Source organism: Molothrus ater, chromosome 4, assembly GCF_012460135.2.
Source record: "Molothrus ater isolate BHLD 08-10-18 breed brown headed cowbird chromosome 4, BPBGC_Mater_1.1, whole genome shotgun sequence".
NCBI classification, from domain to species: domain Eukaryota; kingdom Metazoa; phylum Chordata; class Aves; order Passeriformes; family Icteridae; genus Molothrus; species Molothrus ater.
The window spans coordinates 29,772,327-29,798,241 of record NC_050481.2 but is presented as its reverse complement, the minus strand read 5'-3'; the positions used below and the strand labels follow the sequence as shown (position 1 = coordinate 29,798,241).

Below are 25,915 nucleotides of genomic sequence, written 5' to 3'. Positions count from 1 at the left end.
TCCTCTAAAGCCTCCCTGCATCAAAATAACACATTTTGGTCTTATACTCTGAGTTTTTTGTTTAGTTTTTCTTTCATTTTATTCCTTTCAGAAGAGGAAAATTCTATGAAGTGAGACTTCTATAATTGCTTGCTGGTAGCTCATTTCTGCATGCATGTTAATTTTCTAAAATAAAATATGCTATATTAATTGAATTAAAAGATTTTAAGGTGAAAGTCGAAGTTTACATTAAATAGGACTACAATTCAGTGTCTCTATCAAATCCAGCTCTGAAAGTAGTACTGGCTGCCTATCATTAGGCTGGAAGCTTCTGGCCTTACAGTACAGGCAAATTTCCAGACAGCACAAACCATTTAAGCCTTTAAAGTTTCTTGGGATGCTGGTTATCTGCTGATCTGCTGAATGGTAATTCCCACCTGCCATGCTGACCATGGGGCACATGGAGATGTGCAGGGCTGTGTCTCTGCCAGACCTGACTGGGCTTCTACAGTGAGAGCCCTGTTTTTACTTCCAGTTTCTTTTCATTTCAGATTAATCATTTCACTGCAGTGCCAGGAATGGAGCTAGCAGCCACAGTGCAAACCTCTTCAAAAAGGTAAACTGTGTAATGATATTACTTAAAAAATTCTGTGTCACACACAAACCTGTTTGAAAAACCTAGTGGTTTTCCTGCATCAGAATAAATATCTATATATCCTTTTTAATGTAGTAGGAATCTTCCTTCAAACCTACATAAAAATTTTTAGAGTTATTACAGAGACAGTTTTAAAAAAAATTGCTCTTAAATCATGCCAATTTTACCTTATGCTCATCAAGAAGGAAGGAAAGGAAAACCTACACTTCACAGTTGCCATCAAGTTAGTTATATATTAACAGTAAAAGGAAAAGCATGAAATTCAACTAATGAACACCAAATTATGAAGTTGCTTAATTCCAACAGAAGCCTCCAGAGCACTGTATTTTTAGAAATCTGCCATGACAGCAGTAAGTAAGCATACCCTCCAGGGCCTTGTAGAATGCCATAAAACATAATTCCAGGAGGCTCTAATAAGCTACAGCATTAGAAGAGTTCTCTGATGGACATTTTAGGACATAGTAAATGCACAATCATTTTAAGATATCACCATTTTTCAAGTGCAAGATGCAGAAGTAACAAAAATTGTGGACTATTCTAATAAAATTTTATTAGCATTTTCCAGGGTACTAATAGAGGGAATAAGCCTTACAGGATCAATGAACAAATGGGCATAGATGTAATCAACATATTGACAATGTTTAAATCATGCAAATTCGCAGCCTCTTGCCCTCATTGCTACAGCTCCCCCTGGATGGTTTGAAGCGAGTTAGTCACACCATACCAGCTCTGCAATAGGTCATGTCTTTATGAGTCTAGTCCTTCAGCTCAAATAAAACGTACAGGTCAGTGAAAGACAGAAGGCTGAACATGGGAAGGGTCACAAATTGCCTCTGTTGGGAGAGCAATTACTATGCAAGAGAAATAAAAAAAGTGAGCCAGCACAGAATGGAATCACCCAGCTCACTGGGGCTGCAGACTATCCAAATGGTCAGGAAAATCCAAGGAATAACTTACTAACTAACTAAATAAGTAAGTAGAAAGCTAAATGACACATCCTCAAATAAGAGGGGAAAAAAGGAGGCCTAGCATGCATATGGGAAGACTACTCTAACAGCTTAGTCAGCACACTGGGATCCTGACTACATATTACAGAATAATAGAATGGTAAGGGTTGGAAGGGATCATAAAGACCATCCAGTCCCAACTACCTCTGCCATGGGCAGGGACACATTCCACTAGACCACACTGCTCAAGGCCTTATAATGGCATTAAAAGAAAGACCTCTTCAGCCATCAGAATTTTACTTTTCCTGGAAAGGAACAATTTATTGCATTTTCTGCCACCTAATAAAATTAAATTGTAAGCACACATATGTCTAAATTACTGAATGAGAAAAATGTCTAAATAAGTAATTCCTAGCATAAGTCACACACATTAGTTCTGACTTCTGGTTCTGCAAATGTACTTCTCTGGTTTAGAGGACAATTCTTTAACCATACTATCTACTACCTAAAATTAATAAAATATATATGAAAAAGATAGTGCTAAGCTTTCTGAATGTATTACAGCAAAGCTTCAGATCATGATAAACCTTAAGACATTTTATGCCCACAAGTCCTTGTTTTTCAATAAACAGACAAAGAATTTTTAAAAACACACTGAATACAGCTTTTCAATGGATAATGTAAAAATATTACACTGCAAAAATAAACTGTTCTACTGAAAGCATTAAGCCATGGATTCCAAAGGTGTTGCCCATGTACCTCTAGGAATAGCTCATCACTGCTGAGAGGCAAAAAAACCGAAACACGAAAACAGTGAGACCCTGCATTCAGAACTATCAAAGGCTGAAAACTGCAATAGTGACCCGAGGTGTGTGAGGAGCTCTGCTAAGAGATGATGCCACGTACCATCTGCTGAGGACATTTCTACAAAGCAATGCCAAAAGCTTGCTCCACAGAACTAGGTCCCACAGGCTCTCCCTGCTGATGCAAAGCTCCATCTGGGACACAAAACTTGTCCAGTATCTACAGCAGCATCACCCGACTTCAAGCACCATCAGGCCTGCTACTCCTCACTGCACATCTGTCATCTCCAGGGATTTGTACCTCAGTTCAGGATTGGTTACTTTTAGCCAGCCACTGCTGAGCACTTGTATTTAACTGCAGTCCAGGATCAACCTCCAAATCACGTGGAAATACCCCAACAATTGAGTCAATGGGATGAAGGAGGAGGCTGCTCACACTGGAACAATGAGGACAGCAGAAGTTTCCTGAGCTTCAGTCAGTGGTCTCAAGCAGACTTATTCAGCAACTTTCCAGACACAGTATTTAAGGAGGAAAAATATATGTAAAAGGATAGAAATAAACCAAGCTGCATCTTGAAAGAACTTTCTGATGGTTGAAACTCAAAATTTTTTTGTGTGCATTCTAAATAAACAAGGTTCTGTTCTTTTACTTATGTTGTCAGATATCTTCAGGAGGCTTCAAGCCAGATTACTCACAATATTTTTTTCCATTAACTATTTTCAAACAATGTGCTTTCCTAACATAAGCATTTCCTAATACAACATTCCCTTCATTTTTTTTTACTAAAATAAATTCTTTCAGTTTTCATATTTCAATGCTCATTAGTACAAACAATTTAATACACATGAAGTCACTTGATTTCAACAAGTTCATTCCTGCCTGGGGGGTGGGGTTTGTTGTTTTTTTTTTCTTTTTATCCAAACTAGCTGGCAAATGTGAGTCAGGATGTACCCAGTACAAATTCTCTGCTTGGTTCAATATATGAGTCATGGGAAGCGAAAATCCCTCCTTTTACCAGCCCTAGGGCAGGGATTTAAGGAATGAAACATCAACTAATCTTTTCTACCTTAACTAACAGTGGCCCAATGCAACGCTTAGTGGGAGAAAAACATTGCCAGCAATTCTCAAGTCTCTTGGTCATGAGTATGTTGAAGCAAGCACAGGGAACAGCACAAAATATCCATCCTGTATCCTGCTCTAAAAAGATTCTGTTACATCTCCGTTGCAGTTCAAGGTGACACCATTTTGCTCTTAGCTGGAAGAGCAGCTCTAACAATTTTGGCTGTTAAACTTTCCCTTGTAAAACCCTCAGAATACAAAAAGATTAACCCGCAAGAGAGCAACACCATGAGAAATGAGACAAATAACAACACAGTAAAATGAACAGTTTTAAATGGAACAGTGAAATGAACACCACCACACTGAGGAAAGAAACTAACTAATTGTTTTCCCAAGCTACTGGACTACACTGCCAATAGTACTGTCAATAGTTACACTAACAACTACAACATCTTTGAAGTGCTTGATATTTCAGGTCCCTCTCAGCACAGATTCAAGTGTTTTGCCCAAGACACAGATGAAAAAAATGAAAGAAAATCTAAGCTGAATCTGTTTATACTAAGGCTACATCAGAAAGATTTCTCTTTTCCTCACTCACAACTGTTACACCAAGAATAAACATCTTGTTTTGTCAAACTATAACTGATCCTAGGTAACTCCAGGCTTCTAAATCCAACAGACAGAAAAATATTAGAAGAAGATCACATTATTTCACCTTTTCTTAGGGAAGGAAGACAAACCCCCCAGTAAAGCTTCAAAAGTTCTCTTTACAAGCAAGGCTGCATTAAAATTTTCTCCATTTATAAACATTGTTAAAACATTATTTCTCAGTCCACACCCTTGCTCTTCTTTCACCATCTCACACCTGTACCCAACTTAAGCAAATGCAACTTCCACATGCTAACAAAACAAATGTGTGTATAAACCCACCTCCACAAAATGCAGCTTCCAACATATTTCCAGTGGTCCTCTTCACAGATGCATAAGCATAACCAAGAGGTGAAGAATAAGCACCTGACAGAAGGCACAAACCTTTAGGAGCAGCCATGCCACTGCAAAACAAATCAATACAAAATCCAAAGGGACCTACTGAGCAATTCTCACTGTGGGAGCTATCGGAGGAAATAGTTCTAGCAGATGCTACACAAACTAAAGACATTTGCTATCCTTGCTTTTCAGAAAAACAGGAAGAGGCCCAAGCAGGCCTCTAACTTGGGGTTAGAGGGCACCACCAAGATACTAATTAGATCTGCACAAGATCTGCCTCAGGGATTAGTGCCCCTCTCCAAACACCTGCCTCCACAAAAGCGAGCCAAAAGATGGGGTCAGGCAGGGAAGCTGTCCAAAGAAACTTTAGCATTGTTTTTAACTGTGGTATCTCTGCACACTGATCATGTAATAAATCCTTCCTGGAAAAAGTCTGGTGTATACAGAACCCCTGTGAAGTGCAGCTTAAAACATCCAGACAAAACTGGCTTGATCTTCATTATGAATATCAAGCCAGACTTCTTTGCTTCTGCATCTCCAAGATGGGATGTGGCTTAATAATCACTAAAAAATCTGAAACAAAAAAAAAGTTTCAAGAACAGCTCCTTAAACAGCCTACCACAATCTCAAGTTCTGTAAAATGCAGAATGCTATGAGCAACCTGGCTGTAACATTCTGAAGTACCAACATATGCAGGCAAAAGGTCCTGTAGCACGCCCAACTCGTCAAACATAAGCCTCAGTGCTGTGAATTAGTAGAGGAATTTACATCATGAAGAAGCCTGTTCTGTTCCTCCACATTATTTCCAATTGACAATTTAGCACTTGGGATCCCTCTTTCCCTTGACTATTTACCCATGCCCTCAGGAAACAAAGATAATGCCTCCTGGGAAAAAGCCTTAATTGCAGCATGAACTGAACTGCTGGATTTTTAAACATGCTTTAAGTAAGGCAGCCTGATTCTGGCTTTTAACTGCTACACAGAGACCCACTCATGTAGTTAACAATCAATGTGGACAAGACACAGAGAGAAAACACATCTCTCAGCATGCCATGAGCTCTATATGGGAATGATCAAAGACAAGCAACATGCAACAGAAATGGTACAATAGCTGACTCTTTTCCTCTGCTTTGTATGTTCTGACAAGAGGTTTTGTGATAGTCAGTGACTAGATTTAGAAGTCCTTAAGAAAATCTGTATGTGTGCACATCAAGAAGAGTACAAACACCAAAAGAGCTAATTTGAACTCACAGACAGAACCTGTTATCATCTTGTAAATACGTTCAGAGAGCTTGTCATTGAAAATGTCACCTTTCCACTGTGTCAACAGAGAAGTTATTTTCAGCTAGTGAAAATGCTTTTCCCTGAAATGCTGAGACATTTCCAGTCTCATCAGAAAAGCAAGGTAATGAAGAGAAGTACTTTTGTAGACTCATACCATCATCTAAAGAGAGCCCTCATACCAACAAGCCCAAATGACAGGGGCAGGGCTTGGTTTGCAAGTAAGGTTCTGGTAACAAAACTGTTTCTGGAACAGTTTTATATTGCAGAATTGTTCATATCAGAATAGTATATTTCTACATAGAAATAGCATCACAAATCAGTAACTACATGCCTATTACACTTTCATAAAAATAGATGTGTAGATGTGTTTGTTTAAGTGAAAGTACATTTAAAGAAGTTCAGCATATTTTTGTAGGCAATTCCTGGATATTTACCATGGAGCACATTAAGCCATTGTAGGCAATTCCTGGATATTTACCATGGAGCGTATTCTGCAAGACATTCCAAGAAGATATTCATCAGGGTATGCCAGAGACCTGCTTGACCAATTATGTTCAAAATTCACAATGGGACTAGGCCCAAGGGCAAGGACAACAAATACAATTCCTTCTTTCAGCTGCTTGGCTATAATATGGAGCATGAGCAACAACAAAAAGGATCCAAGAGCAAATCATTTGCATTTGACAAAACAGTGGCACCAGGGAGTGTGGTGAACAAAGCAGGAGTTTTGGAATGTATTTGTTCAGTTTTTCAGTTGGCAATTTATGTGCTGGCAGAGTAAGCAGCCTTGTCTAAAACTTGTGTGAATGTACTAATAAGTTGAGTAATTTTACAAGGAAGTTCAGTTCCAACTCAGTGCAGAGTTAAACTAATCTGTTTCAGACAAATGAAACTCCACTGGAATAAGAGCCAGTGCATTGTTACTACCAGTCTATAAAAATTAATTTAAGTCCAGTTGTGCCAGGTTAAGTCCATGCCTGAAAACAGTAAAACCATATTCAGCTAAGTCAAACTCCCTTTTCAATTCAAGACAGGGGAAAAAAGCATTTTTCTTTTGATTATTTTGATGTAACTGTATAAATACAAAGAAATAGCTGAAGCTGACAACATTGTACATAAGACAGCAATGCCTGAGATTCATTCAGAGCTATGCCTGAAGAAAATAATGGCTGTAAAAATGTTCAGATGCTACCAGTAAATCTGCATTAATTCAAATGATTCTTTGAAGAAAGAACATAATGCTGAATAATCACGGGAAGAGTTGGCAGTGCTGCAGTACAATCACACCACATAATCTCAAAAAGCTCATTTGTTCATCTTGTTACCATGTACTCCCATTGCAAATAAACTGATAAATAGATGCTTTCCCACTCCCATTAGAAGCAGAAAGAAAGACAGTTCCCAAAAAGTAGGAAGGAACCAGATGCACAGAACAGCAATGTTGCAATGAAAGATGCCCTGCTCTTCTGAAGAGGAGCCTCTCCTCCCCCTGTCCTCTGCACTGGAGAGGCCTCCTCAGGAGTGCTCTGCCCTGTTCTGGGCTCCTCAGCTGAAGAAAGACAAGCAGCTACTGGAGAGGGTCCAGCAGAGGGCTGTGGAGATAAGGAGGGGACTGGAATATCTCTCTTATGAGGAAAGGCTGAGGGAGCTGGACCAGTGCAGCCTGAAGAGACGACTTCACAGAAGACAGGGGACCTTATCAATACAAATACCTTAAGGGCAGGTGTCCAGAGGATGGAGCCAGACTCTTTACAGTGAGGGCCAGCAAAAAGACAAGGGGTAACCAGCACAAACACCAAGTTTTATATAAGTAAGAGAAAAAACTTCTTTCCTTTGAGGGTGACAGAGCACTGCAACAGTGCCCAGGGAGGTCATTGACTTTCCTTCTCTGGAGATACTCCAGATCCACCTGCACGTTATCATGTGCAACCTGCTCCAGGTGAACCTGCTTTAGCAGGGAATTGGACTAGATCTCCAGAGGTCCCTTCTAACCCCAACCATTCCCTGATTCTGTGATTCATCACCAATTTGCTCTTTCCTCCTGCTAAAAGTGCAGTATGGGATTACAGAAGTGCTCACAAATTAAGCCACCAATAAAAGCAGATGAAAACACAATGGCCTAAGTAGAAACCACTGCCTCATCTACTCAGGTTATGCATTCCAGCTGTCATCACTTTTATTACCTCATGATAATACCTTATATAAAAGACACAAAAGCATGCTACCTTTGAGTCCTTAAATGATGCTTTGCATCATGACTAGCATGCTTTCAGCAGCAAGTAGACAAGAAGTTTTCTCAAGCTCCAATAAGAACCTCCAGTTTTCCTGAGGTAACAGTAAGATAATGACAATGCCCTACTATGAGTGACAGATAATTCCTACAGTAAAATCTGTGTGTGTGACATGTACATTTGTACACATGAGAGATATAAACAAAAATTACAAGGGGGTATAAGAAAAAGCAAACCTATTCAGATAAACAAGTATTTTTCATAAAACAGATTTACCTGAGACTCTAACTCCTCCAATTTACGCTTCCTGGCATGAAGAGCTTTACTTGGGAAAGCCCAGAAATAATTGGAAGTTCCAATTCTATCAGTGTCCACCATGCCATCATCAACAAGGCTCTGCAGAATCTCTTTCACTGACATCGAGGCTAATAAAAGCAAAAATGTAAAATCAGAACTGCATAGCAGCTGGACTATGGAGAATTATGAATACCACAAATCATCTGCATTGTCTGCATTGTCCTCCAGTGTCAGCTAGCTGGAAGATTTCTCAAGGACAACATGCTCAAAGCTTCACTTGAAGGGATGAATCTCTCTGAAACCAGCAGTTTGCTCCTAAATGCTGCTACTCTGCACACCTGCTACCAGATGTTTGCAAAACACTGCTCAGAAATATTGCACAAAATACATGCATGTTACACTACAATAACATAATAAACCCATGAGAGGCACCTGAGAAGTTGTCCTGCAATCTTAATTCTAACTTGGATTAATTTAAGTTTCTTGACTGGGAGTGTAATTACGTTTCACTTTGTAATGGAATGTATGTAGCAGCATACACGTCACAGCAGCAGAAGCACTAAAGCTATCTGTCTACAGACTCAGGAAGGACAGATCCTGATTTTAATTATAGTCACTTCCAATATAAAACATCATTTATACTCACAAGCATCAACATTTCTGAACACAACTGATCATTTCCTTTCAAACCTGTGGTATAAATCACCATTTTAAAAAAATGGTACCTGTTCAACAAAGCTAAGTAGTTATGTTCTCCTCAGGTGTTGCAGATATAAAGACTTTTGAGCTCAATTACAGGTTTTGGTACCTGATGTTCAATTTCAAGATTACAGGGGGTCCCACATCTTTTGGAAGCTATAGGCTGGATGTCAGGATGGGAGCAGGTTAGTAATTTTTCTTTTCAGAGTAACTGGGGCTTGGATTGTGTGGCTAAATGCCTTCATATGCAGAGACAGGATGAATTTGGACTACTCAAAGGTGTTAATGGCTTTAGAAACTCTAAACTCAATTTTACTGCAAATTACAACTAAACACATGCATTGACATACCAACCAGGAGAGCACCACATCTCTTCAGAAGCCCATGAATGCCTCTGTTAGCTGCTGACACAACTGAAAAACTCTGCTTTGTGATATTCACATCTGCAGTTCTCTCAGCAAGTTCATTTACTCTTGCAGTGCCACCAAGATAAGCTGGAGAAGGACAGTGGTAACTACACAAACATTATGCTTTGCCTCCCTTTTGTCAATGAGCATAGAAGGAAAACTAATAAGGAACATACAAAACAATCCAAGAGCATAGATAAATCCTCTTGGACCTAATCCTAAACCAATGGATCTCATCAGGAAGGCTTTTCTAGAAAAGACAAGCCCCTTCCATCTATAGCTGTCCAGCCATTTTTGGAGGAGAAAAGCTCAAGAGCACACTGCCCATGTATATTTGGACTAGCATTTTAAACATTTGTGATATTACAGGCAGATATATTTAATACCTGAGTGCAAACAATGATTGCATACACTGAAAGTCACTGCAAGTCAGACAGCCCAGAGCCTAAGCAAGCCCCCATCCCATGTCATTTTTAACACTACAGTCCTGCCACTGACCAGTCTCCCATTCTAGCTATATTTTCCATTATTAAAATCACAAACCTAAGATTGTAGCCAGGAAAATTTACACTGCAGGACCCGTCTCAAAAATGATTTCTTGCTCAAGAGAAATAACTTCTATAAACACTTACTAATCCCTTTTTCTTTTGGAGCAATCTTCTCTAGATCCTTCAACTGGAAGACATCTTTCTGTGCAAAATATAAAAGACATTTCAGTTCCAAATGACAGCATCATCTAAGCCTGAGTGTTTTTTACAGTAAATCAATGCCAACAAAAGCAAGTACGAAATACATTGTATGTTTTGGTTTTGCTTGGGAAATAGCCTGCATATCCCTCAATAGAACTGGAACATTCTGAGAATTAAATAATAAAAAAAAACCTATTATTGTAACAAGCCCTTCTCTTTCCTTTGGTGATCTGAAGCCATCATATTTCATTTCAAATTAGACTAGAAAGCCCTTAAATCCCAGATTAGACTGTCAGCACAGAGACACCACATTGCTCCAGTACTCAAGTGTCACAGTATTTTTTCTAAAAAGTAAAACATGGTGCATTACATGTGCCACCAATACAATTGTAGCTCAGCTTTTGGATCTCCAGGTTTCCTCTCTCCAGGGACCCTTTCCAACTCTGCTCTCAGTCTTACTAAAGCTCAGATTTCTTTCTCCTCCCATAAAATGCAGTGAGATACTTCCTAATTTCCTGCTGTCCCTTCTTATGGTAACAGACTCAAAATGAGAAGACGTCCATAAGCAGCACATGAAGAATTTAACATCACCTGTGCATCTTTATTCCTTGTCTCCCCATGGGGATGGGCCACCTCATCAGAAGTTAAACGAATGAAGTTTTGCCCCTGTAATTTTCACCCTGATGTCACAGGGCATCAGTGAAATGCCTGCCAGGATAGAGAGTTCAGCTACATCCACAGTTAAGCTCCTTTTAGGACCTGTTTTCCCACCAATGTAAATGCATGACAATTGCAAGTTACTTACTGTTTCAAAAAAAATCTCCATCATACGGGCCCTCTTCTCTTCAAAACTCAGACCTTTTTTCTTGGACTAGAACAGGGAAAAAAAGAAAAAAACTAACAAAGACATTCAGTCATCAGAATTAGTATGTGCTCAGAATTCAAATCTATTTACCTGTAAGTTATATTTGACATCCTTTAAAATACCTGACCACCAAACCCAGACTTTCAGATAAACTCCTTTGCAAATAATCTCTACACTAAGCTCATCTATTAAATGGAGGGACCTACCTTTAAGTTTGGAGCCAGCCATTCACATAACCCAACCCCACTCCAGCCTCAATGCTCCTTGACACATACCAATCCCAAAAGATGTATTTATACCAAACTCACACAAATTTTAATAACTCTTACAAAGATAAAGAGTACCTTCTGTTTGGTTTAGGGTTTTTTAATTGCTTTCTATCTTGTGATATGCAGACAGTAGTGTGAGCTGTAGGCCATTTGGTTTTTTTTTAAGGTGCTAAAGAACATTTTAAGGTATGCCCTTCTTCAAAGGTCCAAACCAACTTCATAACTTCAAGGTCACATTTTAGAAACCATGCTGCTTTTATTTCTTTTCTCTCTGGTTGTGTGACCAAGCATTAAGTAACTTGGGTTGAGCTACAAGCAAAAGGCAGAAATAGCTATTCACAAACTGCTATCAACAACACAAAACTGAGAAACAATCTCCTCTGGTCACTTTCAGAGGTGCTATTTTGATATGCCTCTTACAAAATTAGGATATAAAATATTTCTCAGAGAATTGGGAGTTTTATTAATAGCATTTACCATAATCCTCAACAACCCAAAAGCAGCAGCCACAATTGGAATCTGAAGTTTCCCCTTGCCCCACTCTGATTCACACACCGTGTGCAGCTACAAAAAAGGGAAAGGAGGATGGAAAGGGCCAAATAGGATGTTGGCAGAAAAAGGTCTCATTTTAAAAAACAAACAAACAAACAAAAGGCATATTGTCACCTATAAATCAGTGGAAGTGAGTAGTCTAATAACAAGATACTGTGAGAAAGACATGGTTATGTTTCCAAGTTTCCAACAGAAAGGAGTCAACACTATTTTTACTTTTTAATAGCAGCTTCTTTTTTAAAAAGAACACGATCAGGCAGCACATAACACTTAAAAACATACACCAAAAGCAAAATGGCCAGATTGATTCACTTTTAAAAAACAAACGTAAAAGCTAGCTTATGCAGCTGCAGTAATACATAGACAGGAGCAGAAGCAATTCACTATTATATGTCACAAAGAGCAGCATTATCATTTTTTTAGGTCACCTCTCTCCTCTTTCAGCCACTGATACCCTAGGTCAGCACTGCTGCCTCCTGCGATGTCAGTATATTGCAGGATGAGAACCTGGAGCTGCCGTGAACATTTAAGCAGGAGCATGAAGAGAAAGCAGACGGATTTAACTTCCACCTCCTGCTTCTCCAAGAGCCCTGAAGACGCCAGGAGCAGCAGCAGGAACAAAACGCGTTAAGTGCACGACGTGGAATGGAAGCGGCGCTTCTGGAACCATGTGCTTGTAGCTACGCCCCTCGGGCGTCAAGCTTCACACGGCCACTCCGGCAAACAGAGCAAAACAACGAAGCCAAGAGCGCTCTCCGTGGAGGTTATTGACTTTCACATTAATTCCTACCTCACTGGCATGCGTTCCCCACCACAAATATTAACCATACCACGAGCATCCCTTTCGCTGCCGCTCCCGCAGGCAGACGGAGGAATGCGGTGCTGTGAGCGCACCTGGGATCCGCTCTGCCCGCTCCCACCTCCCCGCAGCCAGAGGCTCAGCCTGGCCACACCTGGGCTGCCGTGTCCCGGGGGGAAGCAGCGGGCACCGTGCCCACCCCGAGCCACGGCCACGGGGCTATGGCCGCTCCTCCGGGTGCCGGCTCGTGTACATCGCTCTCCAACAACCCAAAGGCACGGCAAACGCCGTGCTGACCTGCACCCCCAGAACCGGCACCGTGGGGCCTCCCCGGAGCGGGAGCCCCGCTCCCCTCAGAGCCACCGGGGCGGGGGGACAGCGAGGCGCGGGCACCGTCACCCTGCCATCACCGCGGTGGCGGCGCCCCCCGCAGCCTTTGCGGGCGCCCGGGAAGGAAAGCGGGGCGAGGCGGAGGGCGGGCGGTCCCGCTTACCATGTCGCGGGCGGGCGGCGCGGTTTGATTCCGGCGCCACCGGGCGGGAAGAGGCCGGCGGGAGGAAAGGAGGGAGAGAGGGAGGCCGCGAGGCCGCGTGCGCAGCGCCGCCTGCCGCCCGCCCCGCCCGGCCCGGCCCGCGGCCCTCACCGCCCTCACGGCGGGAACGGGGTGGTAGGGCACGGTACCGTGGTTTCGGCCACTGTGTGCGTGGCTTTTTTTTTTTTTTTTTTTTTTTATTATTTATTCGTTTGGTTTGGGTTTTTATTTGTTGGGTTTTTGTGGATTGGTTTTTTTTTGGTTTTGTTTTTTTATATTGTAGAATAAAACTGAGGGCCCAAAAAAAACATGATAACCGTGGTCTAGCGCCACGCGTATTGCACTGTACGAAAGGCCTGTCACAGGAGCCACGGGATGTGGAAAAATAAAGCCCTCACTGCCCGTGGAAAGGAAGGGCCCGGCCACATGAAGCAGTTGTTCATTGTGATGACTGTTTTAGCAACTTTAATTACTGACGGCTTGCTTTAATTATTATTCGTGTTGTAAATCACTTTCCTTCAGCTGCAGCAAGTTGTGGGAAATTGCTTTGCAACAGCAGTGGCTTCATATCTGCCATACTAAGTCAAGAGTTTAAATGCAAGCAAATGAAAATGTGCAAGCTGAGATGTTAAGGCAGTTCCTGTGAATATTTTCAGTGCCTTTTGCAAGGTGACCCCTTCTCTGAAACCTGACATTCTTTTCCAATGATCCCATACCTCATTGTGTGCACCAGTGTACTACTAAAAATGAAAAGCAAATTAGAAAAGACATTTTTGATACAAAGCTTTTTGTTCTTTCTCATGTGCATCACATTTTCAGCTTGCTAACTCAGGCTGAAATCTGTTGGTACACTCCCTCATCTGCTATTGAGGGCTCGTATTCTGTCTCCCTGCCTTTCATTTCCTATGGCCAGCCCTTAAAGTTACTATATCCCCACACTCCCTGTGACAGTTCTTTTCCTCCTGTCACCCTCACCACTGCAGTCCGAGGGTCTGGGCCCCTTCTTGCTCCTTCACAGCTTGAAACAAAACCGAGCTCCGCTGTTTTTTCTGCTGCTGCCAAGGAAACGGTTGCTGCAACATTTGCAAAGTCCCCATTGCAGTGTAGGTTTTCTCTGAGCAACACATATGAGTGTCAGGGTGGGTGTCAGAGCTGAACACGCTGCCTGCAGTAGAGGAAGGAAGGGTTTTCAGAGGGGCATTTATTGGAATTAACAGGCATTCACTCTTGATGTGGGCCTGAAGCAAGTACCTCGTGTCTTCTGTTCAATACTCATAAGGCAGCAGTGCTCCCATCTCCCCATTACTTGTGAAAGTAGACTGCCAGCAAACACCCAGGCGTCACCCCCAGACCAAGCCAGCACACGGCTGGAGCACACACCTGGAACTACAGCTGGAATGCATTCCTTGTTTCAGAGGTTGAATGTGGTCACAGCGACTCAGAGAGCCCATCCACCTCCAAAACATGCTCTTGAGTGATATTGGGGCAAGTGGCTCTGCAGGTTTTCTCTGCCCATGGCCCCTGGGTGATGCCTTAAGATTTAGCTTTCATATTTTCCAGATTCTGTACTGCATTAGTAGATAATTCTGAACTTCATATCAAGTGTTAGAAAGTTCTCTTCACAAGTTAGTTAGACAGAACAATCCTTTTCCGGCCTGAGAACCAAGGACACTGCTGCAGCTTCGGGCCCAGAAGGTATAAACTGCAGCGAATTGAGGAGAGCAGTCTGGGAGGATGGGACTTCATAACCTGAAGCTGTAATTGGACAATTAAACCCAATATGTGAATGGACCAAAAATTATAAAAGTGTGAAAACTCATGACTTGGTGTCCATCTTGGGAGGAGCCATGGCCGGGCTCTTGTAGTGCCCAAGGTGTATCCTTTGAAAGCCTTTTAGTAAATACCTACTTTATTCCTTTAACACTGTCTAGCCTCTGTTCTAGGTAGCCTCTTTAGGCATCATGTGGACAGCCAGGCTCAGCTGCCCCAAGTGCCTTGGCAGCCCTCAAGCCCTTTTACAGTGTCAGGAAAATCCACAAACACCAGAGGTTTATGTCCAAAAAGGAGACAGGGAAATCCTGCAACTTCATTCAAATAAAGGGAGAGAGTCCACTGGGGCATACACCTGCAGGGTTTTCTCTCTGGAGGTTTCAGAGGGCACAGCCTCCCTTTATCCTAAACTCCTGGCCTCATGTTGCCTCTTCCTTTCCCCATTGGCTGAGGTACTTGGAAGGTACAGCCTTCCTGAACTGCCTACCACATATCCCCCCTGGTACCTACTGTTTTACCCCAAAGCTCAGAAACTCTGGCTTGCACACACCCACTTGTTTGTTTCAGGAGCCAAACTGTCTGGGCTCTGCAACAAACCTGCTGCCCAAAGTTAGTACAGACATTAAGACCCATTTCAAACACCTTAACCCCATACCTTCACCCAGCAAATTTGTTGTAAAGACATGAGCTTTCCTCTCAATGGCCACATTGAGGTTCAATTTGCTCTGTAATAGGAGGTTCCCTAAAACCTCCCACATTTTGTAGCACCTGGTCAAAACTAATTAGTTGAAAGAGCACTGGGTGAAAGAGGTCCCAAACAAAAGGGTGTATCTCAATGCTTTGTCATTTGAGGGGTGGTTTTCCTATACTGCAAGAAGTGGAATGAATGACTCCTAAAATACATAAAGGCCTGGCATTTTTAATGGGCTTCAGAATGTCTAAAGGTGGTATTTCACAAAACTAGTCTTATGTTATGCTTCTAGACTAACTGCTAGTCTTATGTTATGATTCTAGAAACAAGGCAATGGATGGAAATACAGTGTAATGGAGGCTTATAACTGTGTCTTTCTGCTAGAATATTGTTCTCATTTTCCTGTGATTTTCTTAAGCTTTAACAATTTGGGCTACATTTTCTATTCTAGGAGTCTGACTGCGATCTTTAAGTACTGGTCAAAACAGTTTTCCCCTGTTCCTGAGTTAGAGAAATACAGTGCTTTGTCACTGTAATTATGCTTGGATAAGACAAAATTTCTACTCTCCTTAATTTTGCTCTTACAATTGATTGTAGCTGAATTACAATCAGAAATTCTGTTTTGAAAGGACAATAAAGCGACGATGGCAGAAAGCTCAGCCAGTAGAGAATGAAAATTGTCTTGGTTTAATTTTGTTCCTTTCATACATATGTGCCATAGCACAGTCTTAATTACATGAGCTATTTTTTCAGAAGGGAAGAGCTCAAGTATAATATGTCAGGAAAATTAATCCACAAACACCAGAGGTTTATGACCAAAAAGGAGACAGAGGAGTCCTGCAACTTAATTCAAATAAAGGGAGAGGCCATGGGGCATTTCTCATGGGTTCTCTCAAATTTTTAGGGGATGCAGCCTTCTTTTTATCCTGATTTCCCAGACATGTTTCCCTCTCTCTTTCCCCTCTGGCTGAATTACTTGAGAGGTACAGACTCCCTGAAACACCTAATACGTAATACCCCTTCTAATGTATAACCTCTCCTCCCATTTTTCTTTTTCTTTTTGTCTCTGTTTTTTTTTTCTCTAAATCCAGAGATTTAGCGTAGTCTTGAGTGAGTAACAGTCTGTGTCAATTAGTGGAATTCCTATGGAATTTATGGTTTCTCCCATTGGTTCTTTCACCTTGCTGTATCTGGCCTTATCTATGTATCAGGCCCACAGTTTGTTTGTCAAGACACCTTCTTCTCATTCCTTTCCAACAGCAGATCCGTTTATTTCTAGCAGGGTAAGACCAAGCCTTTTGAGTCCTGTGGCTGCCTCCCGCAGCACCTGTATGACTGACAGCAGTAGAGCATGGAGGACAAGGAGATGCTCACCCCTGGGGGGTGGTACCAACTTCTCTGGGGTCCAAGCAGTCTGTCATGGGCTGTGGCCACACATCAGGAAGCAATATGATCCATGAGTATCCCATACAGGCCAGTCTGCAGCATCTGCTGCCTCATTTCATCCTTGAATGAGCTTTTGGACTGTAAGCAGATGTCCTCCCTACAAACATTTAACCCTTGAGTGAAAAACCCTTGGTGAGAAATGCTAGCTGGCCCTCCCCCAAAAGTTACTGCTCCCACAGCTTTGCTAGACAGAAGTAAGCATTACGGTTATCCTCAAGGTGAGTAGCTCAAACAATAGGATTTTGGTCACAAGGCATTTCTCTGAAGGAACAAGGCATTCATGTGCCTAGCTCAGAACAAACCTGAGGGCAGAAGCCTTAAACTGCATGTAGCAATGAGCAGCAAGTGCTGGGTATCTCCTCTACCAGCACAGCTGGGGTCTGCCTAGGGAGAACATCTGTCCACAGAAATGACATTGACTGTTCCACTCCACTGAGATAGTTCAGTCTGGTCCAAATTAGGGAGCATTCACATGAACTGTCAGTAAAACTGTGGGGAGAGTTAACTGCAGAGCAGCACAGCTGGATGTGAGAGAATGTCAGGCTAAGGAACAAGGAAATGTTTTTGAATGTGCAGTGGTATGTTAAGGAGTACCACTCTAAAGAGAGAAAGCCTGGCTAAGGGTGGCTGCCCGAAGTCCCTGCTCCTTTAGCTACTTTGGCCCTATTCTCCCTGACATTGTTACTCATTGGTGAGACTGGATTCTGTAGTCCTATTTACAGAACTCCTAAAAGATTCTCCTGTCTCTTTTAGGTATTTTAATAAGTACCACAAGAGGGTCAAAGAGGAAGTTGGTCATTTACTGCAGATATTTTCTGGTAAACAAAAGTGTTCTCTGGTATTAGTGTTCAGCGGTTGAAGAGCCTCTGCTGTAGTAATCCAGGGAACAGAAAACATTTCTAGCCTATCAATAAGAAAAGATTTGGAATGTAACAAGCATCTTACCTACTAAGCCCAGTGGTTTCAGGAAATCCTGTGCTATTGCTTCTCTTCTTTATGATCTTTTTTACATGGGAAGGAACAAGTGCTCTGCAAGTCTAAATGTCAATTCAACACTGCTCGGCTTCAAGATGTGGTGTTCTTTTAGCTGGCAGACAAATAAAGCCTTTTGTAATCATCTGAATTTCAGGGCAGATAGACAAGTACATTCAGCACCAAGAGTCTATGAGCGTGTATTCATCTGGAAACTGACAGAAAACCAAAACTGATCCATTACATTGTACTAAGTTTGTCTTTGGGAGAAAAATGAGGCCTCGAAATATGGCTGCTGACACTCCCTGTGACTTGCAAGAAAGAATAAAACACATATTCTTCTAGAGGGTTTGGGGGAAAGAGCCACAAAAATGGACAGCTGCTCAATATTTCAGCTGTCTCATTTCTGACTGTCCTGCCACTGAGCAAACACTCATCACTGGGGGTTTCCCTGACCCTGCTAGATCCCTTCATTGAGGCTGTATCCAAGCCAGAATGATGCCTCTGAAGATTCTGTCTTACTTCGTGAGCAAGTTCCCAGTCACACTGAGTTCTCAAATTATTCCAGTTTGGAGAGTTCACCAGTGACCAAGAAGACATCGGTACTATGTGAAATTGAAGTTAATACAAGCTGGAAATTTGTTCTTACAGGAACAGAGTCAGACTGAACTCCTAAGGTAAATTTTTTGTTCTCCACAATAATTTAATTTGGTTTTCTGCAACAGACTCTTGAAAGATTATATCACACCTCAGCTACAAGGTACTGTGTACTTCTGTGATGCAAGCAGAAAAGCTTACAGCTCTTAATCTTACTGCCACCAATGAAAATCTTAATTTTGATTCCTGTACTGAAGAAGGAAGAGAGGAACAAGGAAGCTCCAACTCTGCACCTTCTTCCCAAGAACAACTCAAGTCTGTCTTTCCTCTGTGTCAACATAAAAAATTTAACACCCATGAAAAAATCAGAGTTTCCTTAGCTTGTGACCTGTGGTGTCAGGAAAGAAAACTGTGGTGTCAGGAAAGAAAAAAATTACCATCTTCCTGCATTATGGGGTCACTTCTAGGGACAAGTGAGTATGAGACATATGAAAAATAAATCCTCAACCATGAAAATACCAGAGGAAACAAGCTTTATTTTTATTATTTGAAATTTTTGTGCGTGGTAAAGGTACACATTTGACTCCGGTTTTCCTACATTTCCAAGACAGAGTAATTTTTTTTGTCAGCTAAAGCATTATGAATACCATGGCACACAGGAAGCTAAAACTACACACACACACACACACACACACACGCACACACACACAAACACTTTGATGTGCATCTTTCATCCTTGACCTTGAGGAGAAAAAGTCTGTATTTAGCATCATAGGGATTAAAAAAAAACACAAACAAAAACATCATCATTGACAACAAAAAAACATGTGAGAAGAATATTTCATTATGAGTGTCAAGAGAGTGCAAGGCTTACATATACACAAAACATATATTACAAAGATGGAATGTACAAAAACGTTTTAAAAAAACATGGAAAAAAGAACTGGAAACACTCCTAGAACTGGAAAGCTGCAGCATATCAGCTGGTAGAGATTTCTATCAGGGGTTGCTGCCATACACTACACAACTTAGGGAACATTCCTGTGTCATAAAGCCAAAGAAAAAGTGTCAGGGTTAAGGCTGTGTTGCTCACAAACATCGACTGAAGTGCTGTACATTCGTCAGAAATAAAATGACCTGTTAGGAACCTTGCCACTCCATAGTACAAATACCTTTTGTACACTTTCTACAAACAGGTCAGACAATCACTGCTTGAATTCTTGAAGAAAAGTTTGACTTTACATCATGATTTTATAACAAGCTTTCAAACAGTTGTCTCCCCCAACTGAAGGTCATTTCTTTATAACAAACACAACTTATTGGGCACTTATAGTTCTCATTATGGCAACACTAGATCCTTATTATAAAAAATATTGACATAAAATCAAAAGCCCTCTAGCTTTTACAGAACAGATGAGCATTTACTAGTAAATAGCACTCCATCTTCATGAGGCAATTGCTTGCCTAAACCATTTTCCTTTTCTTTTTCAGTACATTGGTGCTGGTTTATCCTATGCAAAACTCTCCTATTGTTTATGTTGGATTTATCTGAACAGATCTTTTTATTCTATTTACTGAACAATGAAAATACAGTTGGCTAGTTTGTCCTAAAATGTTCCATATGACACAAGATCTAATAACCTTTTGAGATTACTTTTGAGTTGAAGCTTAGTTAAATGAAGCACATACTTTCACCATTCATGCTGTGCTGCTACTCAATTAGCATTCCAGAGAAGTCAAGGGGACATTTGGTTATACCTGAAATCTGGCAGCAGCATGCCTGTAAAGACTTTAATAAATGCTAACAACTCAGCAAATCACGTAGTACAATTCTGACCTTCCCTTAATTGGATGAGAAAAAAAGTCTGCCAGCTTTTAAGTGCAGAATTTCTGCTTTGGTTGGTCTTTGCAAGGTTTGTAAGCCAAGCATTTTAGCGAAATTGGCTTAGAAGCACCGTAAAAGCAATGTGTTTCTCAGTTTCCCGGTGCCAGGCAGATAAGGTCAGACCATGGAAGGGAATGTCCTATGCCACTAAATTTGAAGTTGACAGCATTTGCTATCAGAAATAACTTCAAATTCATGACATTCTTTAGGTGCTGCTCTGCCGATAATGTCTGAAAATCAAAAAAACTACTCAATTTTAAGAAAAAATCCACAAAACTCCTAATAGCTTTGAGCTGAGTTGTGAGGAGGGTTATGTGTAGAATTCACTAATTTCATCAGGATGCACTGGGTTAACAAGGATTATCTAAAATCCTGCTAAGCAATGCTGGACCAAAGGACTGAAAAGCTTTTGAAGAAAAGTGTATACATGGAATAGCACAGTCTTAAGTATCTATTTTGCTCTATGGGTTAGGATCTGATTTTCATGCTTCTCGAAGTACCTGACAACAGAGGATTTGGCAATGTTTTCTGAGGGGTAAACATGTAAGCTTAGTAAAATTGTATTCTAAAAATCCATATTCAGAACTAAATGTGATAACTGACAGCCACAGCACATTTTTAAAAGTTTTTATCTCAATCCCTTTATCACAACCCCTTCTCTTTATTACTAAATACAGTTCAAATGCCTTTTCTTCACTGATGTGCTATTTAAGGGTCTTCCAATGTCAGAAAGTGTTATAAGGACACTTAGAATGAAATTTTGATCTACAGCTTTGTTAAATTTTGATAGGACAGTTTATTTGTAATGACCGAGATACCATCTTCAGAATTTTAGGACAAACTCAGTTCAAGCAGAGGATATTTTGTTCTCTTAGGAATAACAAACGTGAGTTTTAATATTCATAAATGTTACCACCAGTTTCTTAGCTTCGTTATACAGTCCTTAAGCTTCATGCACAAAATATTTATTCCAATGAAATAAGGAAACTTGTATTTGCACAAGAAATTTTAAATTGATTCTATGTGCAAAAAATAAACAAAGGAAAGAAGAGGAAATATCTTCAGGAAACAGTAATTAAAAACCAGACAAACCCCCCATTTAAGAACCTTGGGGTCTGCATTTTTACAAGTCAAATGCAACTCTAGAAAAAAACCATTCGTTTTTCTCAAATTTATCGAAACAACCACCTTACGTTTTAGAAATAAGACAAATACTTATAACAAGAAATTTTATCAAAGATTTCTTTCCATTTTGCAAACATGCTTAAAGTACTCCCTTGTTTCTGACCCAATGCCCTTTTGTTTCAAGGCGCTAAAAATGAGAAAGGAAAGACAGCACTTCCCAGCCTATTGTAGGCATTGGCAGCAAGCTCACAGCTCCTCAGGCAATACTTAAAAGGGAGCACCATTCTATCTATATCAGGCTACAGTAGCAATTCAACCTTTGACCACTGGATATAGAAATAAGAATAAAGCCAATGCTACTTTAGAAAGGACAAGGTCATACTTTAAAAACCCCCAACAAACCAAACATTAAAAACAGAACCATGCCTGTAAGCATTTCCAGTTAAATTAATACTTCAACAAAGAACACAGTAGAGAGATCTGGCAGAGGAAGAAAGGTCATTTTTCGGAGTACTGCCATTGTCAAATATCATACATACGTTCCAGTTCGCTGAAATAACCCACATTTACTTTTTTTTTATTTTTATGTCAATCAGTCATACATACATACATACATACAAACAAATTGGAACAAATCTCACAGTCCTTGTTTTGTCCTCTAACAAAATTCCCTTTGATGAAGGACTTCAGGAATTGGTTCAAATTCATTTTTATTTGTAACATATTTTTTCTCACATAAAAACAAATAGCTTTGGTAACCCTTGGCTTTCCTATACAACCTCTGTTTACCACAGTTCCTTTGGTTGTATAATGTAGGTCCTCCACAGGGTACTTCTCTGGCTTTCTGTCCTGTGTGAAGCTGCATCTTATTTTAGAGGTTAATACAATGAGTTGCCGTAAGGAAACATGGCAATGAACACGTACGAAGGAGTGGCACACATTAGGTTAATTGACTTGACATTGTAATAACCCTGATCCTAATGAACTAGTTTGGTGTCAGAAGGTCTGTGGTTATACAGAAAATTCCTCTCCCTCTAATGTATCGCTACAATTAAGGTTTTCCAGAGCTTTAGAAATGTCAGGTCTCTGCAAAGTCCTTCCTGCACATTGAGCAAGAGGAAGAGTGAACAACAGCCGCACGAAACAATCCTTCATTAATTCCACATGAGTAGGGAATTTGCATTGATTCTCATAGTGCTAAACACTGAGCTGTGTTGACGGTTAGAGCTAGATGGATTTTGTGAGACTTAACCTTATACTAAAAGGACCTACTTGTTATACACAGTAAGACTGAAGAATGTTAGAAGTGTAATACCTACCATGATAATGAGATCTAGAAGATTCCCAGAGTCACCCCTGGGTTAAATAACATGTAAGAATGATACTTCTTTAAATTTGGAAGCTCTGAGCAGGAGCTATCCTTCGCAGTCATCAAAAAGCTTTGGGGACTTTTCCCAAACTTTTCTCATTTTTGCCTTATTAGTTAATTCCAGTTTCATAGGATGCAGTTTGTGTTTAATTTCACATTGTCTTTATGAATTCAGTTACAGAGGATTATTTTATTAACACTTACAACAAAAAGTTCAGTGAGAAACATAAGAGGTGCAAGTCCTATGTAAACAAGGTAAGTTTGGAAATAATCACAAGAAGTCCATAAGAGACTCCTTTGTTATTAAAAATAAACACAAAGTAGGAGATATCCGGCACTGGATCTCTAGGACGAGTCTTTTCTTAAGAGTGGGTGATTATCCAGCTCCAGAGCTCATTGCTACTGTAAGTATCGATAGACCTTGAAGCAGTGATTTCCAGAGTCTGCGACTACAACATGGCCATCTGAAGTAAGAGCCAGACCTTGGGGACCATAAAGGGGGTCAGCAGAGGTGTTAATGTAGGATAAAAATGATCCACTTCCATCAAAAACCTTTGAGGGTGAGAAAGCACAGAATAAATGTTATGAATAAAAAAGGAAAGTAGCGGATACAAAGTAGTCTGCTCTCTTACAAGTCTCTCTTATACTGTTATACTTCTAATTTCTGAAACAGTGGGCATACAATAGAATAAAAGAATAAACAAGGGCAAAATCTGTTCTGTTATCTCATAATATGCAAGTTTATATACAAATGTATGTTCTTATTAAAAAGAACTAATTATAGCCACCAGGATATTTGGCAAGAATTAACACACAATAAAATAATAATAATAAAAAACAAGAAACTCAGTTGTTCCTGTTCTAAAAATAGTCAACTACAATAAATCAAACTTAATTGGGAACTCAACCAACACCTTGTTTTCCTAACAAATATCACTGTTGTGGCTAGCCTGATTCTTAGGTCCCCACACAGAGAAAACTAGCAATTTGTTTACCCTGTTGAGAGTGCTTCCTGAGAACAACTCATAAGCAGCTTCCTCAGTTTTATATTCAGTGGAAATAATACATACACTTATTTATTAGGTATTCTTTGGCAAACGGGAAGACCTTGTGATTAGCACTTAAAAGATAAAAAGACTGCAACTCTCATAACTTGAAAGCAGAATAATTTCTCAACATTTAAAAAAGATGATAAAGATCTGCTGCATTCAGCTCAGGTCATTTGCTTTTTCACATTTTCCACTATGTCTCTGATCTTCTGTTATGGTGATTATAAATTACTATAATCTCAGCAATGCTTGCAAATCTCATAAGTCATCAAGAAGCTTTTGGGGAACTACTTGGCAGCAAAATCCTTGGTCACCATGGCCATCAGAGCTGCCAGCAGCCACACTGAAAAGCTCACAATGTAACACCACCAGGTCTGAAAGTGGACAATGAGGCATATAAAGGATGGTGTGAGAAACCACATCACTTCTAATGGTGTTTCTTGGGCAGTCTGAAGGCCAGAGTTAGCAACCCATTATTTTTTTTAATCAAGCACCTTTGAAATACAGAAATTTTTACCTGTATTCGGCTGTTTCCCCAATCTGCTACAATAATATTTCCATTAGAATCTACTGCTACTCCAGTTGGTGCATTAAATTGCCCATTTCCTTCTCCATTTGATCCAAACTTCAGCATGAACTCTCCCTCCTGGTTAAAGACCTGTATGGGTTAAAACAACAACCTAAATATGGCATGGTATCAAGAACTATATGATCTGATTAATCTCAGACTTGGAGGCAAAGCGCCCCAGAATTCTTCTGCAGCTTGTGCATCTTGAACTGCAAAGAGCTGAATGCAGATGCAGCACTGGGTGCTTTGTTTCTTTGGAACTAAAACACAATGGAGCAGATGCTCTCTTCTCTGCTTCCATAATCTAACACACATTGCAAATCATGGCATGCTGCTCTCTGCAGACAGGTCAGCAACTGAATTCTCTGTGATGGTAACAGGTTTAGACAGCAGAAAGATGGAGCCGATCAATGACTATTCTGTCAGTGACCTGGATGCACCAATGGGACCAAACAAGATACAAAATGTGTCATTTACACAGTCCACAGCCATCTCTAAAATATTTTCATCCATTTTGGATCCAGGGCCAGCTATAGCACAAGGTCCAACAGAGTTCTTAGAGACTGACTGGGGCTTGCACAACAAAATGCAAAGACCTAACAAGTGCCAAGTGCACACTGAAGCGCTGACAAGGTGGAAGATGTCAGGGAATTACTGTGTTCTCAAACACCCCCAGTGAACAGAGAAAAAAACATTTTGGGGGAGGAAATTAATGAAGTACCAAGTTAGTGCCTCAGAGGATTAAAGAAAATAATAATAAAAAAAAGCCACCTAATGAAAAAATAGACAAAGATATATTGCTCTCTCCCTGGGCTAAAGTGACCAAATGAGAGAGAAGCCTACATTGCACAGGATTTTCCATAAAAGATGCCTGAGGGAAGGAACATCCTTGAAAGTTAATGGGGACAAGAGAAAAATGTTGCTGAGTGAGCTTGTTTAATTCAAGACACTGGTGGCAGGAAGCAGCTTTGGGACTAATAAGAGTGAAATTAATTTATTTAGTTATTTATAATTTATTATTTAAAAGAAGATGTACTCTCTGCTCTCAGCGAATAAACTCTCCAGAGAGTCAACAGTTATATGTACCAATTTAGAGAACACTACAGAAATAAGAATATTTTCTGGTTAGTACCAAATTGTAACAAGTAACATTTGTATCCCATTGAGTCACACCAGAGACAGATGGGACACTCTGTTCTCATTAGAAATGTAATAATTATAAATCCTCTAGGATGCCACACTTCTTACATTTCTTCACTTTCTTTTTTTCATTTCAGTTTGCCCCTTGCTGTTAAGCCTCTCCAGGCATTCTTGTTACCAGGCAAACCTTGCTTGTGGAGAGGTAATTTATGGAGTCACAGGCTTCCTGCTGCTTTAGGGCTCCTGCA

General features: G+C 40.5%; 2 protein-coding genes across 16 annotated transcripts in view; both read right to left on the bottom strand.

Moving 5' to 3' along the window:
• The window catches only part of MND1 (meiotic nuclear divisions 1), a 41,285-nt gene extending 28,216 nt beyond the window's left edge, over nucleotides 1-13,069 (bottom strand). Inside the window, exons 1-4 of the mRNA XM_036382468.1 lie at nucleotides 13,017-13,069; nucleotides 10,844-10,909; nucleotides 9,982-10,039; nucleotides 8,223-8,371 (exon numbers count right to left, since the gene is read on the bottom strand). Of these exons, the coding sequence (XP_036238361.1) occupies nucleotides 8,223-8,371; nucleotides 9,982-10,039; nucleotides 10,844-10,909; nucleotides 13,017-13,019 (276 nt within the window). The 5' untranslated portion in view covers nucleotides 13,020-13,069. The remainder of the gene's footprint in view (nucleotides 1-8,222; nucleotides 8,372-9,981; nucleotides 10,040-10,843; nucleotides 10,910-13,016) is intronic.
• Nucleotides 13,070-19,047: 5,978 nt separating this feature from the next.
• TRIM2 (tripartite motif containing 2) overlaps nucleotides 19,048-25,915 on the bottom strand; it is an 87,413-nt gene continuing 80,545 nt past the window's right edge. For all 15 annotated transcript variants that reach the window (XM_054514519.1, XM_054514518.1, XM_036381500.2 and 12 more), the window contains 2 exons: nucleotides 24,477-24,617; nucleotides 19,048-23,462 (listed from right to left, as the gene is read on the bottom strand). In XM_054514519.1, the coding sequence (XP_054370494.1) occupies nucleotides 23,310-23,462; nucleotides 24,477-24,617 (294 nt within the window). In that variant the 3' untranslated portion in view covers nucleotides 19,048-23,309. The remainder of the gene's footprint in view (nucleotides 23,463-24,476; nucleotides 24,618-25,915) is intronic.